Source organism: Aphis gossypii, chromosome 2 (assembly GCF_020184175.1).
Source record: "Aphis gossypii isolate Hap1 chromosome 2, ASM2018417v2, whole genome shotgun sequence".
Classification (NCBI taxonomy): Eukaryota; Metazoa; Arthropoda; class Insecta; order Hemiptera; family Aphididae; genus Aphis; species Aphis gossypii.
Genome location: NC_065531.1, coordinates 13565571 through 13584975, shown reverse-complemented (window position 1 = coordinate 13584975; position 19405 = coordinate 13565571). Strand labels below are relative to the sequence as shown.

General features: G+C 26.8%; 1 protein-coding gene across 4 annotated transcripts in view; it reads left to right on the top strand.

Moving 5' to 3' along the window:
- LOC114131219 (neuropeptides capa receptor) overlaps window positions 1-19405 on the top strand; it is a 113936-nt gene extending 94531 nt beyond the window's left edge. For all 4 annotated transcript variants that reach the window (XM_050200911.1, XM_050200910.1, XM_050200912.1 and 1 more), the window contains 4 exons: window positions 9363-9453; window positions 10038-10237; window positions 12208-12462; window positions 14073-19405. In XM_050200911.1, coding sequence (XP_050056868.1) covers window positions 9363-9453; window positions 10038-10237; window positions 12208-12462; window positions 14073-14716 — 1190 coding nt within the window. In that variant the 3' untranslated portion in view covers window positions 14717-19405. The remainder of the gene's footprint in view (window positions 1-9362; window positions 9454-10037; window positions 10238-12207; window positions 12463-14072) is intronic.

Here is a 19405-nt window from a genome sequence, read left to right as displayed (position 1 = left end):
AGAATAGTTTGTTCCATTTAGATTACACCTTGGTTTTTCCAGTAACAATTTTTAGTTTAAAAATATCAATTACCGAACAACGATTAAAACCAGGCAAAGTGTACTGTACATTTTCTAGAAACTTATTTATTTGACACACATATTATTGTATTGTATAATTTTTTAAATTATAAAGTTTATCTGTATATTTGCAATATTATATATTTGTGGATATGTATAGAGATTTAAATAACGTTGACCTCTGTGTTGATATAAAATATGAATTTGGTATTAAAATTGTAATCATGTTAAAATAACAGTATAGTACCAATCCAAAAGGTAGTCGAATGTTTAAAATTTATAAAAAAAAAAAAAAAAATAATATGAATGAAAAATAAATGTACACTCACATATTCAAACTATGAGTATTTTAGGACGTATAATAAATAATTTATTGTACATAGACAATCAATTCTGCTGTAAACGTGTCACTTATTTTCAAATATATAGTATATTTTACTATGCATACCTACATGTACATATTATAATAAAAAAATGTACGCGTAATTGAAATTTATATGAATTCATCGAATGATTACGCGCACAAATATGACAGAAGAAGAGGGACCGAAACATATTGTCTGCTCTATATTTGGCACGATAAAATTTAAACACACCATATTATGTTATTGTTTTGGCGCGTTGGCAATTGCATCCATTACTGTACATCGGGAAATAGAAATATATATTACATTTAATATCGTCGCTTAACATATAAACCCCACGAGTTATAAACAAACTGAAACGTATCGAACTGTGTTTTACTATAAGCTAAATCGCATTCTTTTTTTACCATGGTCAATGGTTTAACACACCATTATTTACCAGTATAAGTATAAAATATACAAGTATGTATATATGACGTGTACTATAAAATCGTCGAGCTTCTTGTTATCGGCCTCTTTTAGAATTTCAATAGTTAAACTCATTCGGTTTGTTTGTACTCAATCCGTCCCTCTTTGAATGGATAGCTGTGGAGATATCGGATAATAAAGAATAGGAAATAAATAATAGGATTAAACATTAAAAGGACAAAAGAATGAAGTAAGTATTCCAAAGACGTAGGAAGGGCTGGGATCGAAACTACATTATTAATTATTATATACTACAAATAAATAAAATATAATATGTACTTAGTATATATTTGCATTTTATTATTGAATCTAAACATTTGAACAATTATACATATATTTTAATAAAGTGATTCTTTTAAAACCAAACACTAAAATTAACATAGCAATTTTTCACATAATTTAAATTTTATTATTTTCTTACTTATTTATTGGTATAATCGATACAATCATTTAAGTTTATATTACATTTCATACTTCTATACAACAAAATATTTTCCTAAAAACTATTGCATAAAAATCTTCTTTTGAACAAGTAGTTAACTATTAATAGAGGTGTTTAAAGCGTAGTGAGTAATGTAGAGTGGCAGAGAGAAACCCACAAAACGTTGGTCTAGTGCTCCACTTATCTAGACTTTAGACACTTAAAAATTTATAACTGACGAAATACTTGTTTGAAGTTCGATTTTTATGTATTTTAATCTCTAGAAAAAAATGTTTTTTCAGAATATGAAATTTAAAAAGCATGGAGTTGTAGTTTAAAAAAGTAAAAAAATTCTAATAAAAATATATACTGTTTAAAAATACAATGCTATGATATTAAATGATGTACAAAAACAATATTTTTCAAAAAAAAAAAAAACGCTTTCCTTTCAACAAATCAAATATTGTCTATCGTTTAAAACAATAGGTACAACTCGTTAAAAAAAATAATAATTGTATCAAGATAAGCATAATGGTTACGTTTAAATATGTCGATCAAATAAATTTCGTTTGAATTATTATTTCCCCTTGAATATTATAATATTATAAGCACCCTATAATTTTTAATCATTATTTTGTGTTTCCACGCAATGGGTATTATAATTTATTATTATAAGGACTAAAAAAAAGTTATATATATACTGTTTAATTTTTTACATAGAACGTGGGTTTTCTATTCTTATATTTATGGGCAGCAAATCGCATTTTGGTTTTCAAAAACAATGCGATTTATTATGACCTATCACTTATACTATCGCGAAACACAACAATATATATATATATGCAGACATTCATTGGTCAATTTTATTGAGATAGTGTACGCGTAATGGGACTACTGGACTACATATCATATTGCCAAAACCATATTGTTTACATCTCTGACTGGGCTGCAGATAAGCCAAATTGTTTAGGATACGCATACAATATGTGCTTATTATACATTCATATATTTATATATTGTTTGCGCGTGGACATAACAATACGGAACGATAAATTAATAATAAATGCGTAATCGCGTCTGTCGGTGATGCATTGGGTTACAACGAGATCAAATACAATTATTTTTGAATATCTAGCATTATAGGTATGTATGGATGCTGTACACAGCCGATTTAACATTTTAATTACTTTTATGATTTGCGATGTTTAATTAGGTACCAACGTTATATTATTACATTTACTCTGCGGGATAAACATAATAGCGTACTTTACTCGTCCATTTATGTTTCCTCCCACAATGCGGTACATCCATTAGTTGTTAACATATGTAAATTAGATGTGTATAAACGGTTTTTCGCCAAAAGCCGAATCAAGTTGTAATCCTTGATTTTAATTTTAAAAAACACACTGTAGCCAAAATGCCGAAATACCCTAAGCAAATATGGAAAAGGAAACGTATTATTATGTATATCGTTATCGTTACCATTATTTACACAGTAAAAATCGATATTGAATAATAATTGATAATAACGTATGCCTGCCTACACTTACATAAACTTATAATATTTTAGTCGTATTGAACTGTTTGAAATTTTTAATATAATATTTTTTTTTTTTTTATTGAAACATAAATAACAATCGAGAAACCCCGTTGGATTATATTTGTAATATAAAAACCTAATGAAATCGTATATAACAAAACGTGTCGCATAAAAAATATAACGCCACATTGATATCGAAAAACTAATGAAAATATATTATTCAAAATGATAATATATTATTATATAATTATATATTATTATTATATATATTATTAATAATATAATATATTATTATATTGTACACAGATAAAAGCTGAAATCTAAAATCTGTGTTAGTTCAAGACCTGATAGGATACTAATTTGGCACTCTGATTTTGGCGAGTTTCCAAGAGTCACCCTAACAGTAACAATGAGAGTAATATTGTTAAGCTGCAAATTAGTTTTAGATTGTAACGTAAATAGTTACAATTAAATCATTTTCACCTAATTACACGTATAATTTGTTGTATGAATAAAATCACATTTAAAATGAATCACTCTGACAGTATTATAATTTTTTTATCAACAAGATAAGATTTAAATGTTAACAAACGATGTAATAGATATAATATTATAACTAAATTAAATACACTATATTAATTAGAATAAACTTAATAAGCACAAAAAACATTTTTTAAGTAGAGATGCTGAAAAATAATAATGATATTATACTTATTAAATATAATTGTTAACGAGTACTTAATTAAATTACTTAAAAACAGATTTTTAATCACTAAAAATCTATACCTATAGGAAAATGATTTAAAATCAAGAATTCCACCTCTTTTAAAAAGTTTAAAAAGCTTTACAATTGGGTTATTTTTAATTTGTATTATTATTATTTATATTTATATTAATTTGTATAATGTCAATTATTATTTGGTTACAAGTATTTGATGATAAATTCATAAATATTTTTCAAATCCAAGAGATTTATATCCAAGACTGATTAAAATATAATAGGCTTCTAAAACTAAACTTTAAATTAATTCATAAATATAAATTAACTATAAAAGTAATATTCATATATCTTCTGAACTGAATTGGGCTGTTACATTGTTTTAATACATCTTTAAAATATAAATCTTTAACGAATATCAAACAATACAATATAATATGCATTATATTTTGAAAAATTACGTTATGAAAGAGAAGGAAAAATTTTAAATAAATTTTATCTTCGTAAAGTTGGTAAATGTTTATCTACTTAGTAAGATTATCTAAAAAGTAGTAAAAGCCAGTGTTCTATTTATACACTCAATTTCAATTTCATTTAAAAATTTAAAAAGAAAAATATTACGAGAATATTTTTTATTCATTAATTACTACACTAAATTTGATTAAAGCTCTATAAAAGCATTTAAAACATCGAAAAATAAAACTATGTACACATTTTTTACGTTAAAATGAATCATACCTATTATTTATAGCAAATATACAATCGTTTTGAACTTTAAAAAAAAAACAAATGCCATAAAAATCCGTACTTTAATAATTTTACCAATATGATAAGAATATATTTCGGCTTTAATATAATATTAATTATTGAATAATTCATAATTTATGCAAATTCTCGTCGAACACAAAGCAGTTTGTAATATAAAAGTAAAAATTAAGTACATCTATAATAATCAAGAACATAAAAATATATTATTATTATATGAGGTAAATACCAGAAAAATAAATAGGACATACATGTGCTGTATTTTGCATTATATAATATGTTCTCACGTTAAACACTAACGGCAGTAATAAGGTTATGTGACCACAAATCTTCCCTAAATAAGGCTGTCAATTCAAAATGGGAAGAAAAAAATGAACAGAAAAATAAAATTAATTATGTACTGTTATGTAGCTAAATTGCATATTCAAGACGCCGTATTGTCAAAATTATAGTAATATTTTCAAAATACATTGGACAATAAATTAATAAAATACTTAAAAAAATGAACTCAATGGCAAAACCAACACTTAAACAAAAAAAAAAAAATTGAAAAGTCGTGATGAAAGAGTATACCCACGTACTCAAGTCGGGCGTTATAGATATGAATGTTGTACAGTGACATAATATATAATAATATAGTATATTTTATTACGTTTTGAAATTTAAATCGCTGTCATCGCGTGGCATTCAATATACTGTTACGAATTCTATTACGGAATAAACAATACATCATCGTCGTTGTCATCATCGTCGTAATCATATTATTACGTATATAATATGTTTTAAAGTACAAAGTAATACTTCTACTATATTTGTTTGATTTCTTATTATTTTTCTCGTATTCTATCTCAGGTTTCAGTTGGCACAACATACAAGTGATGGATGTGTTTTACGAAAATATGTACAGGCCACTTTATTGTTATTATCTTATGTTAACAATTTGTCTGTACTCGGGTGGTCGGTTTCCCATTTATCATAGTCCTTGTTGTACACGATTTGTTCTTATTAAAATACGGTGTTTTCTATTATCTAAGTTCAGTATTTGATTGAAATAAGTTGAACGTTGAATTCGAAAAACACATATTTGGCATACAGTGCAAACATTTATTACATTATTTAACAATTCTGATAACTTAATCTAGAACTATCAGTAAGTATAATAATAATTAAAAGAAGTCACTAATTTACTATTATACAATTTATAAAAATTAAATATCAGTAATACTACCATTTTAGCCTATAGGTGCTAAATCATAAATTAAAATTATTAAAATAATAAAACAAAAACTTATAGTTAGTTAGTAGTATATTAGCATCAATTGAGCTCAGCGCTTCAAATGATTATTAGGCATTCCTAAGTTTTTTCTAGTTTTCATTCTCTCCGTATTATGACTGTATAAACTATGGTAAAAATTAAAATAATTATTATGAAGAAATTTCACAATTGTACAGCTTACGAATAAAATTACTATGATGGTGAGAAGTTTTAGGAAATAAAATAAGTATATAAGGATAGATATCCAAAATGTCTTGCCTCTTGGTTTTAATCTTATAATAAAGTTCACAATAAAATATATTAATATTTATAAAATACATAATTAAATAGTTATTTTATTAAATAATTTATATTCAAAAACGCTATATTTTCCGGAAATATAATAAAAAACATCAACTAACAATGAAACTTAACATTTAAAAAAAAGCTATACTTTTTTATTTAAATTTATAATATTTTCTTTTGGCATTTATACGCTTAGAAAATTGAATTCCATACTATAATATCATAAAATGTATGAAAAACATTTATTATCACATTATTTGTGCTCCCTGTACAAAGCCTATTGTGTTATAATTAATGCACTTTTTTCAATTTAGAAATTATTTCGCTTTACATTTTTAAACTAAAAATATATATTTATTTCACATTTACAAGTCTATAGAATTTTTATACTGTCCACATATTTGTTTAGTTTACGAAAAATCATTAAATATGGATGATTATTGTGATGCATAATTTTATTTTTAAATTTAACTTGACAATAATAATACTTATAATAAAATAATATTCAATATGAATATTTTAAAAGATAATTATATAATTATACTATATTCCAATTTTATTTTACTGTAACAGTATAGTTCTTAAAAATTTTAATTTAACAATTTTTGATGTAAAAATTGAAACTTATTTATATTTTAAAATACATTAAAGTACAATAGTTAAATTATAATATAATGGTATACAAAATATTAAATTTATAAATTAGTATTAAATTTATTTTATACATGGAGTTCCTAGTTAAATTTATAATTTTTTTAATGTATAAATGGAAAAACAATAATGTAGGTATACATAATATTAAATAATATTAAAAATTGACAACATCAGTTATTTATTGTATTTTTTATAATAATAAACTAATTACATTTTTAAATAGCAATATAATAATCGGCTTACGTCTGAAGCTTTGAATTATTTTATTTATGGGCGGAGTACAATAGTAAGAAAAATTTAAGTAAAAACTTTGTTAACAATATTTTGAAAGGACTTTGTTATGACAATAGTTAAGACTACAATACACGACTATATTATTTGAACGTACCTAAATATAATAAATAATTGTATTAGATATTAATTTTACTACTCGTCAAGTATAAAATAACGTTTCATAAAATTAGTATTTGCATAATGTATAAAAATAGAACTCTGGGTAAATCTGATTATACCGGCATAGTTATAATAGTAATATATACAATTAGTATATACATTTATTACTTAATAGTTACTATCTATAAAATTCAAGATAAGTATAATATAATATCTGCAGCAGAAGTATAATCGAGGTAATATTTAACGATAGTTTAACAGTTGCATTGCACTCGTTAATACTCAATCAACTAATCAATGAAGGCTTTCAGAAATATATTAAATTAACACGAACGCCTCATTATATTTTTCTATATATTATATAATATCAGTCACGAGGGCGTGTAGTATCTTCAAATTTATAAATAATCATAAATGCGTAGGTATTCAAAAACTTCGGTTTTTGCTTTGTTTAAGTACGGGTACAAATGATTTGAATTTATCTTTATTGTCATTTTAAACAATATTTTCTAAAAATCTATTCCAATTATAACACAAATTTTCACTTAATAAAGTAGAAAAATTATTTTTTCAACAAATTCAAAAAATCTATTTTTTATGGTTATAAAAACATAACTTATGTAAGTATTAAGTACGTCAGTAGGTGTTTCGAATTAACATTTTACGTTTCTTCAAAAATGATTTAAAGAAAAAAAATGAACTATTTATAAAACCATTTTACTCTTAAAATGTAATATAAGTATGGTAGCTTGTTAAATTTATTAATCGTATTTATTTGTTGAATGAGCACAGTGCACACGCTATGAATAACCTTGTTAAAATTAGCGGGGGTTTCGGTTTTCCGCCAAAATGACCCTCACCCGTTATCACCATGGCCGTTTTCCGCCAAAGGTTATATTCCGATTTCCGCCAAAAAAATTAATACATTTTTTTTTTGAGAACCCCTGAATTGAATCCGTCAAATAATAATGATTACAATGTAGGTACGCTCTATTATTATAGTTATGATTATAGCGATATCCGCGGATAATTGACGGATTATAATTTAATGTGTACTTTTTATATAATTTTAATGTTTTATAATAATAATGTATTATTTGGACGAAAAACTAGTGATGTTTGAAATGTGATATTTATATTTAAGTATAGGTACTGTTTTTACGTACAATTCGTATATAATAGCGTATACTTGGGAAAATATAGTGGGTATACTTAAATAGGTGAATAATAATAGTAAGATAAGATATAGATAATAGTTTATGATCAATATCTGTGTGAGGCGACACGCGTGTGTGATACAAAGTGAAACGCGTACATCGAATCATTACTAATTGATGGATTCAGTTCAGGGGTTCTCAAAAAAAAATGTATTAATTTTTTTGGCGGAAATCGAAATATAACCTTTGGCGGAAAACGGCCATGGTGATAACGGGCTAGGATCAATTTGGCGGAAAACGGTTACGCCCAAATTAGCAACACAACCTTAACAGACACAATATACAAATACATATCAAACAAATTTTTTTTAATTTTTTGGTTACTTGTTGGACATTGTTGGAATTTATTTTCATCGGGAAAGTTTTTATTACTTTTGCGTTGCTAACCATAATCATAATCCAACAGCACTGTAAGCCACATCTTTTTTTGAGTAAATAATTTTTAGTTTGTTTTATTAAACGCTGTCAAACCACAGATTTTTTGTGCTTTATTCGTGGTGTGGTCCAACAGTATCGAGCTCAACATTTTTACTAATGTGAAACTTTGCTAACAAAGTTTGGGTTAGATTAGGATAGATTAGGCAACACAAACTTAAAAATTATCTCTGCTGACGAAAATAAAATCAAACAATATCTCGGAATAGTCTAACAATTTCCAATAAAGTGAACTTAACATTTTTTACTCAAAAAAAATACTGCTTATAAAACTCGTAATCAGTGTAAACAAATAAATAATAATAAATAAACAATTATAAATTGTACAACTTTTTGTTGAATTAAATTGTCATATATTAAACTTAACAATAATAATATCTGATTTTGGAATAAATTATTAAAACTATTTTCGTTGTTTTAAAATATTTTTTAACGAAGCTAGGAGTGTTTTTTTTTTAAATTTATTTATATACTTACTTAATATTAATGCATTTATCGGTAATTTAAAAGACTTTGTTCGAATTATTTGTTCAAGCGGTGCAGATAATAATGTATACTACTATTATAAATTTAACATTTTAAATAATAAATAAAATAATTTAAACATTTTTGAGGACCTAAGTTTTAAATCACAAAAACAAAAATGGCATCAAAATCCCAACCACAATTATAATATTTTATGTTTATTAAAATTATTTTGAATCACGCTGACTTTATATTTTAACCAATATTTCACTAAAACTTACAATTGTTTTTATTTTTCAGGACTGCCTAATGATCTCAGCGTATACTGGCAACAGTATCCATGGCCTTTGGGTGAAGTTCTTTGTAAATTTCGTGCTTTAGTTTCAGAAATGTAAGTATCTAAACAGTGTTTGATTAAATCATAAATTAGGATTTTTACATTAGTTGAAATTTCAAAAAATCAATACCTACGTGAGTCAGTACAGTATAATAATACATTCAAATATATTTTTCAATTAACAAAAATAAACCTGACCAAAATTAATCATAAACAGAATGGTTTAATTTTGAATTTTAGAGTATGATTACTATAGCTAACCTTTCATACAGTCAAACTATGCTTATTTTAATTTCAACAAAACATATTATCATGCTTTTGTATATTGACAAATTCAACAAATGTATAATTTATTTATTGAAAATTATCAATTTTAAATTACCTAAATAAACTTTAATCACCGGTAAGCCACCACAGTGTCTTTGCTCTTTATGCCCAAAATTGCATTTTATGTATAGTATAGTATTGTCATATATTTTCCGACCGTTTAATTACTTGCAAGGTAATAATAATAATAATAATAATATATATTTTTATTCGTCATACCCACCAAAACAGATACGTACAATAACTAATACAACACCATACGTTATGACTTATAATTCATCTAGTATTTATTATTTTTATTACCTGAACAGGACTTCATACACGTCAGTGTTGACCATCGTAGCATTTTCGATGGAAAGATATCTGGCCATCTGTCATCCCCTCCATTCATACGCCATGTCCGGGTTGAAGAGAGCCGTCCGAATAATCGCAGTTGTTTGGATGATTTCATTTTTTGCCGCACTGCCGTTCGCCATGTTCACAACGGTCGACTATGTGGATTATCCACCTGGTAATAAACCAATTTTAATGTTTAAAACCCGTCACTTAAAATGTATAGTGTATAATATGTACAAAATATCGTCGCTTAAGAAGCAAAACCTTCTATCTCAGTTAATAATAATAATATAATATAATATTTGACACAATTTAATTTACATAGAAATAAAAATGTCGTCTTAAGGTTTAGGTATGCTGTGTTATTACTATTTCGATTAGCACGTTATCTATTAACTTTTGGTGAAATTTGGAGGCATCGGTTTATGGAATGCAAACCACACCTGCCGTAAACATGTTTTATCTGACTTCGTGTCAGAAGCTTACAAAGGTACGGAGTAGTTTAGAAATACTGTTTACTGTTTACTATTTACTCGTAAATAAATAAACAGACCGTTCCGAATTGAGGCACATAGTTAAACGTTTTGTTGTAGACACATAATAATATAAAAGTTGAGCGTCTTGACGCTATTATCTATATAAATTCGGTAGGTATCGATCGGGTTTTCGATACAAGTGTGTAAGTGGAAAGTAGTTGTTACTTTAAAGGTTGATCTTCTAAACGAAAAGCTCAACACCGTCGGGTGTAAAACCGTGGTTTTTCTTGGCTTCGAGATTAGTGCAAGTTTCATATCATTCGATTGAACGCGGCGAATAAAGAGAACGAAAATTCAAAACGACAGCAACTAAACGTAACTTTCGATCAACGATTGTTTAGCGTCGCAAGTGGTATGGACGAAATCATCGGTAAAAGTCAATATAAAACAAGTTATTGCGTATATAGAAATAATACAAAAACGAACGAATACAATGTAAAATAATAAATATGAGTGTAATAAAAATGGTATAAAATGGTGTAATTCGCGTTGTGAAAATAATAACTTTGGTCGAGGGCACAAAATAAGTGAGGGTAAAAACGCGTTGTATCGCCACAAATTGTATCTTAAATCTCTAGTCGATTCCGCGCGAGATTTAATATAAAATAGTGTTTTAACTCAATTTTACCAAAATATAAGTTAGGTGGTGTTACTTCTTAGATGACGATATTTTATTTTGAATTAGTATAGTCGATCTGACTATCTGAAAAGAGTGGCACCAGGGGTAGGTACACCGCAAAATGCCTATCCTCTAGACGCTACTCTTCTCATCTAATGTTTAAAGCATATAACCAGGATTTTGATTTTATAAAATAAGCTTATTATATTAAAGAATATAGATACAAACAGATGTATAAACTACAAAAGTGTTTTATACGTCAAGCGATCAAAGATACCAAGCATACAATTGTTTAAGTATTTTAAACGTTTACTGTTATTTTCCCATTTTTGTAAATAATTTAAATTCTGAACGAGTGATAAATGTATTAATTCTACAATGATGAGCGTTTTTTTTTTGTCTATGTACCTACATCATACATTTTTTAAATAATGCTTCAATTTAAAACTTCAGGAGTGGTTTCCGGTGGTAAATTAAATATCTTTGGTGCATTATAAAATATAGAAGTAAAAATTTTCCAGCAATTTTCAACAAAATCGGAAAAATTACAAAAATAGTAACGGAACAACTTTAGTATAGACAACTGAAATTTTCAATTTTCCAGGTATTTTTTTTTAGATTCTGATTTTAGAGGTCAAAAGTAAACATTTCCTAACAAAAAAATCGTGTAAAAAAAATATATTTCCAAGAAATTGTTTTTGAAAAAAAAACATCTATTTGTATTATAAAGTTGGTTATCACTCAAAATATAATTATTATTAAATAGCATATTTTTTGTACCTTCACATTATGGTATTTCTTTTTAGTATTTTGCTATTAACTGTTTTATTATTATTATGAAAACAAAACAAAATTTATCTTTTTACAAATTATGAATGTAAATGGCAGTACTTATAGTTTTATGTTTAAATGATTGTATGCTTGTACACTACTTTTTCGAGAATGTTATAATAATTACTAAATCAAATTACATATTGTATATTATTCAAGGGTCAGGAGATCCATTGTACGAGAGCGCATTTTGCGCGATGCTGGATAAGAACGTTCCGACAGGAGTGCCTGTATATGAGTTGAGCTCGCTGCTGTTTTTTCTTGTACCGATGATGATCATTATTGTGCTGTATGTGCTCATCGGACTCCAGATCAGACAGAGTTCTAGGCACTCGCTAGGAAAACAAATGCAAGGAAACGTGCACGGGGAGACCAAACAAATTCAATCGAAAAAGTCAATAGTCAGGATGCTAGGTAATTATATTATTGGAAATAAACCATTACAAAAATAGTGATCAATACAATTATAATTTTTATATTATATTTTTTAAACTTGAAAATAAAAAATCTATAATAATATCTACTCCATAAATATAGCCTATAACCATATATATTATGTATAATTGCAGTATAAATATTTTGATAAATCAAAATTAAATGTTATTCGTTAATTATTGTAATAGTAATTTACACGATATACCCATGTCTTTTTCAATTATTTATTAATTTTACAGATGTAATAGATAATTAAATTACATATATGTATGACCCGACCAGAAAGTTGTTGATATCTGTCAACAATTATATACGATAATTCTATAAAATATTACACTATGTTTTTATAATGACTATATAACTTATTAAAAAAAAAAATAGCGTATACAAGCTATCTTAATTATAGTCATTTTACTATAATCAATACCAACATAAATCATATAATAATTGGTCGAAAATACATTTAGTTTTGGTTGTTAATTTATTAAACGTCATTTCCATATGGAGGAAATTAGGGAATGTTTAAAAAATCAATATAATTCGAAAAGTAATTACAATTCAAAACAAAATGAGTTAAACCATGATATATTTGTTAATTACAACTTGTTTGTGTAATATATTCATTATATTGAATTATATCATATTGTAATTACCAAATAAAAACATTCAATTTTGCAAAAATATAATTAATACAGGGTGACTTTTTAACGTAAGGTACTTTCCCCAGTCGTTTGTTGAAAACGATTTGTAACTCCCACGTTTGACTCATTGTTAATGCATATTATTATATTTAATGAAAATAACGATATCATAGATGTAGTACAAGATAAATGTTATAATTACTACTCCGGTAACCGTTAAGTCATTAAAATAATTATTGATCAACACCTATTCTATTACCTATGTAATAACAATTCTAAAACTGTATTTAAAATATATATATAGCAGGGACGTACGCATAAATGTAGCATATAATTGATACTTGTCTTAAATACATCATTAAACAAAATTTAAAATGTATCATATTATTGCGAAGAAGGAGTACTTTTTAATTATTTCAATAAAAAGGAATAGTAATAAGAATGTATTTCATTAAGGACCGTCTAACAATAATAACATTTTATGAGCTGAAATAATATGCCGAGCCTCTAAGGAATTTACTACAAATTTAAAACACAGCAATACAACTATAATTACTAATCAACAGCCGTATCACCGCTATTGTATTATCATTCCGAATAGTAACAGCTATGAGCGCCCCCAAATAACGTAGGTAGTTTGATTCTATATTACGGTGTTCGAACACCCAGCCAGGTCCGCCATCAAAAATTCTAGATAATTCTAGTACAAAATTATCTACTTAAAACACTTTTGTCATAGTTGATCAATAGTAAAATAATAAAGGGTATATTGTCAGTTTTGAGTCCCCCCCCCACAGCCCAGTAACATTATAATAATTTAAATACAAAAGACTCTCAAAGATATAGCTATCAAAAACCTCGATCCAAGAGTCGAACGTATATGATAATAATAATGAAATAATACTTTTATAATATTATAATATATATAATGTACATGGCGGTTTGCAGCTGCTGTCGTCATTGCGTTTTTCCTGTGCTGGGCGCCGTTCCACGCACAGCGGTTGCTCTACCTGTACGCCAAGGACTCGCCGTACTACTTCCAAGCCAACGAACTGCTGTACACGATCGCCGGTTGCTTCTATTACTTCTCGTCGACGGTCAACCCGATACTGTACAACCTGATGTCGATGAAGTACAGGAGAGCGTTCCGGGAGACGCTGTGCGGATACTCGGGGGACCGACGGAACCGCATGTCCCGGGAACTGCAGTCGAGCTTCCGGGACACGACCGTGCCACTGAACACGACGATCAGCACCGCCGAGTGCAGTCGCAAGTCAGTGGTGAACCGGTCCACGAGGAACCTGCAACAGTCCGATCCACCGTACGGCCATCATCATTATGCGGCTGCGCCGTCGTCCGACGATTGCAGTGGCGGCCGGCCGCCCGCGACGGCCTCCGACGTGCTGGTGATGATCTCTCCGGTCAACGGCAACGCGCAGGGCTACAAAACGTTGCTCAGGGTGACCGTGCAAGGCCCCGACAACAAGACCACCACCACCACGGAACACGGCAACTGCAGCAGCAAGCTGCAGGGCTGCAACGAAGCACAAACCGAACATCCGCATTGCGCCGAAATGGAGACTTGCATTTAACGCGGGTTTGTGCAGTGAAACCATAATAAGATATCGTCCGTGTACAGTATAATATTGATAAATGTGTGCCGTGAGCGTTTCTCTTTTCGTCTCGTCAAAAACCTTTTGTATAGGTCAGCGCGCCGCTCGTTTTCTATTCGTAAGATATATAGTGTTATTATACATTGGAACTTCACCGGGCGTGCTCACCACCGTTTTTTTTTTCGTTTATATTAATCGACTTATTGAATAATTTTTCGACTTAAAATTATACTTACTTATACAATCACATTTTCAATAGTTGTATACTTAATGTCATTTATAAGGAGTTTCTTACACATCTGACTAACATCTATTTTTCAAATCACAACCGCCATTTTTACCGTAAATTTTTAAATAGATAATTTTTTTTTAAACGTTGATGTAAATTTATCGAAATTTGACATAGTTATTTCCGAATTCTTAAAATTTATATACCAAGATTAAAAGTGAAATAGATTTCAAAATATGGAGACTGCTAATATTTTTATGTAAATCCACTAGGGAACTCTGTTTCATTTTAAGTATTGCGATTATTGCGAGGATTATTTTAACCATAGTGAATAAAATTCGTTCAAATTTCGATCATGTCGTATCAATATTTAAAAAATATTAATTAGATATTTTTGATACCTGATATTGATTTGAAAACAAAAATAAATTGTTATCGTCGTAGTTCTGACTCTCTGAATGATATAACATATCTCAGTATCTGAAAATATGCTTTTTAAGCATACCTACTTTAAAGAATTCCAACTATCAGAATATTAAAATTTTCAAAAGGGTGAGCATGCTTGGTACATAACAGTGTACTGGTTGATTCTTTTATCGAACAACATTTTTTCAAACATTTAAATGGTATTTTAAATAATAAGTATTATTCTATAAAAGGATTAACTAGTATAGTCTACCATCATAACGATGTACACGTATACAACCAAAATCACAAATATTTTATTATATTAAGTCCATGATTAATAGTTTTAGTGGAAATTCCCTGTAATGAAATAACCCTTATCCTAGATAAACAGTAATCATTGTTATTGTTCAAAATATATTCGTAAAACTTCTATTTTTTTTTCCAAAAAAAAAAAATAATAATAATAACAATTTTAAATAACTATAAAAATGTCGTCTCTGATGCGCATTTAAGTTCGATCGTAGTAATTATCAAGTACCAACCTGTCTATGTACTCATTTTTACGTTAGGTACACAATAATAACGTGCACTTATAAGCCACACTTCGACATTTCTCTAATGTTTGTGTATAATGTATAATATAGTAAGTACAATATTATTATTATTTATCGTTATACACTTATACGAAATAACTCTATAACATTCCATCCGTTATTATATTAAGTACCTATATTAAACTAATTTCGTAGACAATATACTCGTACATATATCAATATAAGCTATATCTAATATTTTCTTAATTAATTAATTTCTCGTGAAACCTAATTGTCCAATATAATTTAATGTATGTTGATCAATTCTGAATAAGATAAAAAAATATATGTGCACGTGAAATATAATGTTTCATTTAGCCACTTCAAAAAAAAAACGTCTTTATTGAAAAACAAATACATTAATGCATTAGGTACTTTGTTAATAAATCATAATTACTGTCTATATTGAATTTTGTTTTTGATGTTTCCATAATTCGCCCATTGAAAAAATACGTACCTATAAATATACTCAGCACAAACCGCACGTTGAGTCGCATACTCGTACAAGTAATATATGCTTTTCATTTTAAACTGTTCTCAATCATTTTTTTTCAGTTGTAACAATAATTAAGTACCAAAAATACTTAAGGATTATTTCCAACTATACAGTGTTCTTAAGAAATATCAAAAAAATGCATTACAGGTTACAAGTTAAAATTTAAATCCAACCCCCTAAAACAACACCGATGCGGATAGTATGTAAAAAGTAATAACACCGTGCCCACCTTATTTACAATTGTATAATATTGTATCAGAAATCAGAATAATCGGTAAGCCAACGTCTTACTAATAACATTAATATCCAAATTGTTTTTTAATATTTTCATTTTCAACACAATATGTTTGTAGATTGAAAAAAATATTTATGTAAATATATAACAATATCAACTAAATGTACAGTCGAATAGTCGTAGGTAGTTGAATGATATGCCTAAGTTGTACGAAATATATTAACTATAATAACTACCTACTTTTAATTATTTTGATTTTCTGTATATCTGTACACAACGTGTAATAGAGAGTTCTGATAAATGTAGTTAACTAACTATATTGTAATGAAATTTGTTTCAATCAATATTTTGAAGTTGATTTTATATACTTGATTATTATAATAATGGAATTTAAAAAAAAAAGGATGTATTGATTATAATAAAAATTATTTTATTTATCAGTTCTTTCTGCACTCGTTGTATATAAATATAACATATACACATATACTGTTTATGTGTAATAGAATAAATGTACATAGGGGTTTAAATTTAAAAAAAAAAATTTTCCTTCGAGTTGTTTTTCAAACCACACAAATCTTAAATCATAAATGATTATATCCGAAGTTATGTTAAAATAAATCAACAATCATATTTCTCTTTTCTCTTACTCATTATCTCTCTCTCCAATTATTATTTCTTTGTACTTTGTACTTTGTAGTCACCAGTTAACTGAACAATAAAATACATTTTATATAATTAAATAAATCGTACAAAATCTACAAGCTGTAATAAATTAACTTACATTACATGATTGAAATAACTATTATAATAATTCGTTTATCGGTTAATATATTTAAAAAATATATATTTAAGTTAATTTTAAAATTTAAATTTATTTATTTTTTGTTGTATACGCAGAGTAATTTATCAAGCATTTTATACGTACTCATCATATGCGAGATCAGATAAGCTAGTGTTTATAATGAAATGCAAAAGGAAAAGAAAGCTATGGGTCTGGTTTAAAACGTCATAAACAGAATTATTCACCAACTAAACTCACCCAAAGGCTATCCTTTAGTAATGCATTAATTCAAATTATATATTTTTTTTTTTAATTTTGAAGTATACTTATAGACCATATTTTTTAAGAACTTAGATTTTTTTATGTCATTTAGAGATTATGGCGATACAAACAAAAAACACCCTTTTTATGGTAAATTATTAAGAAGATATTTTTTTTTTTTTATGTACCTAAACTTAAATTTAAATAAGTAGTTTTTGAGTTATTTTATTATATATCATAAAAATAATACTCTTTATTTTTAATGACTTAATAATTGTAATAAGAAAAATATAAAAACAGATATAATATTTCGTCTAAGATTCTCATTAATTGCTACTTATTATACTCGAACAATTTTTAAAAATTATAAAATCGTAATTAATTTATTTTAATTACTATACTTTCTATCATCACAGTTCCCATATTCTCTAAGCCTATAATCTTTATTTGTATTTAGTTTAACAACTTAGAAAGTACTGGTTCAAATTTTGATTTATACACATCAACATGTTCTAACAAAAAAATCATCTATTTATAACAATTAACAATAAAATGGGTTGTTAACTTTAAAAAAATAAAGTTTTAAAACCACGGTCTTTGCACCTTGATTGTTTAAAAATACGGTACCTACTTGAAAATTCCAAAAATTAGTATTTTAATAAATAGTACATTAGTACAATATTATTGTTATAATTATTGTTATATAATATTGTTGATTGTTATATTAATCTATTAGTCATCTAAACTCAGTTGTATTGAAAATTAATTTTCGTTCTGACATATCATAGTATGTTCTTATGTTAAGAATCTTAGTTCTTCGAATATATAAATTCGTCATATGAATATAACTTATCTAACGTTTTTTGACTTGAACGCATAATGAACATTCCATACTATCTCACGTCTCGTCAATCCAATAAAAAGTTAAGTCACCACGCACACAATATATACTATAAAGGCTGAAAATCTATGGTCTTCTATATTTGCACGATCACACAAAGCACATGTATACTATATCATATGTGATGTTTATATACGAAAAATAAATTTAAATACACCACAGATAAAATCTATAAAATGCATATTATAATATGCAACTGTCGGGCTGTTTAATAATGTATTTGTCTACAATGCATAAAAATAAATATTTCTGCGTTAAAATGTTCTATAGGACGCATCCGACATGAACACACATTATAAATCATATTCGGAATTTTATTATATTTCACAAATATTTTCAATAAAAAATAAAGATATAATATTATACATATACCTACCATAACGCAACGTTATGTACAATGGTTTGCATTACATTAAAGAGGAATTTCAATTTAAAAATGTATCGTCAATAATGGGCAATTATGTACAATTATATTTTATATACATACTGTGTGAATAATATTTATTTTTTTTTTTACCGTTGTTTAAATCTTCATTAAAGCACGTACCAATTACGACACGTCATTTAATATATTTATACAATATTAAACGAAATTATTAATGTTATCTAAACATATTGTGTAAAAATCTATTAATTTTTTTACAATACTGAATGCATATATAGATATGTAATCGATTCATTAAATGTTGTGTATAAATAATTGTATACTTTATTTATGTAATAATCTTTAATGTATATTTATTAATATAAAAAATTATAGTCGA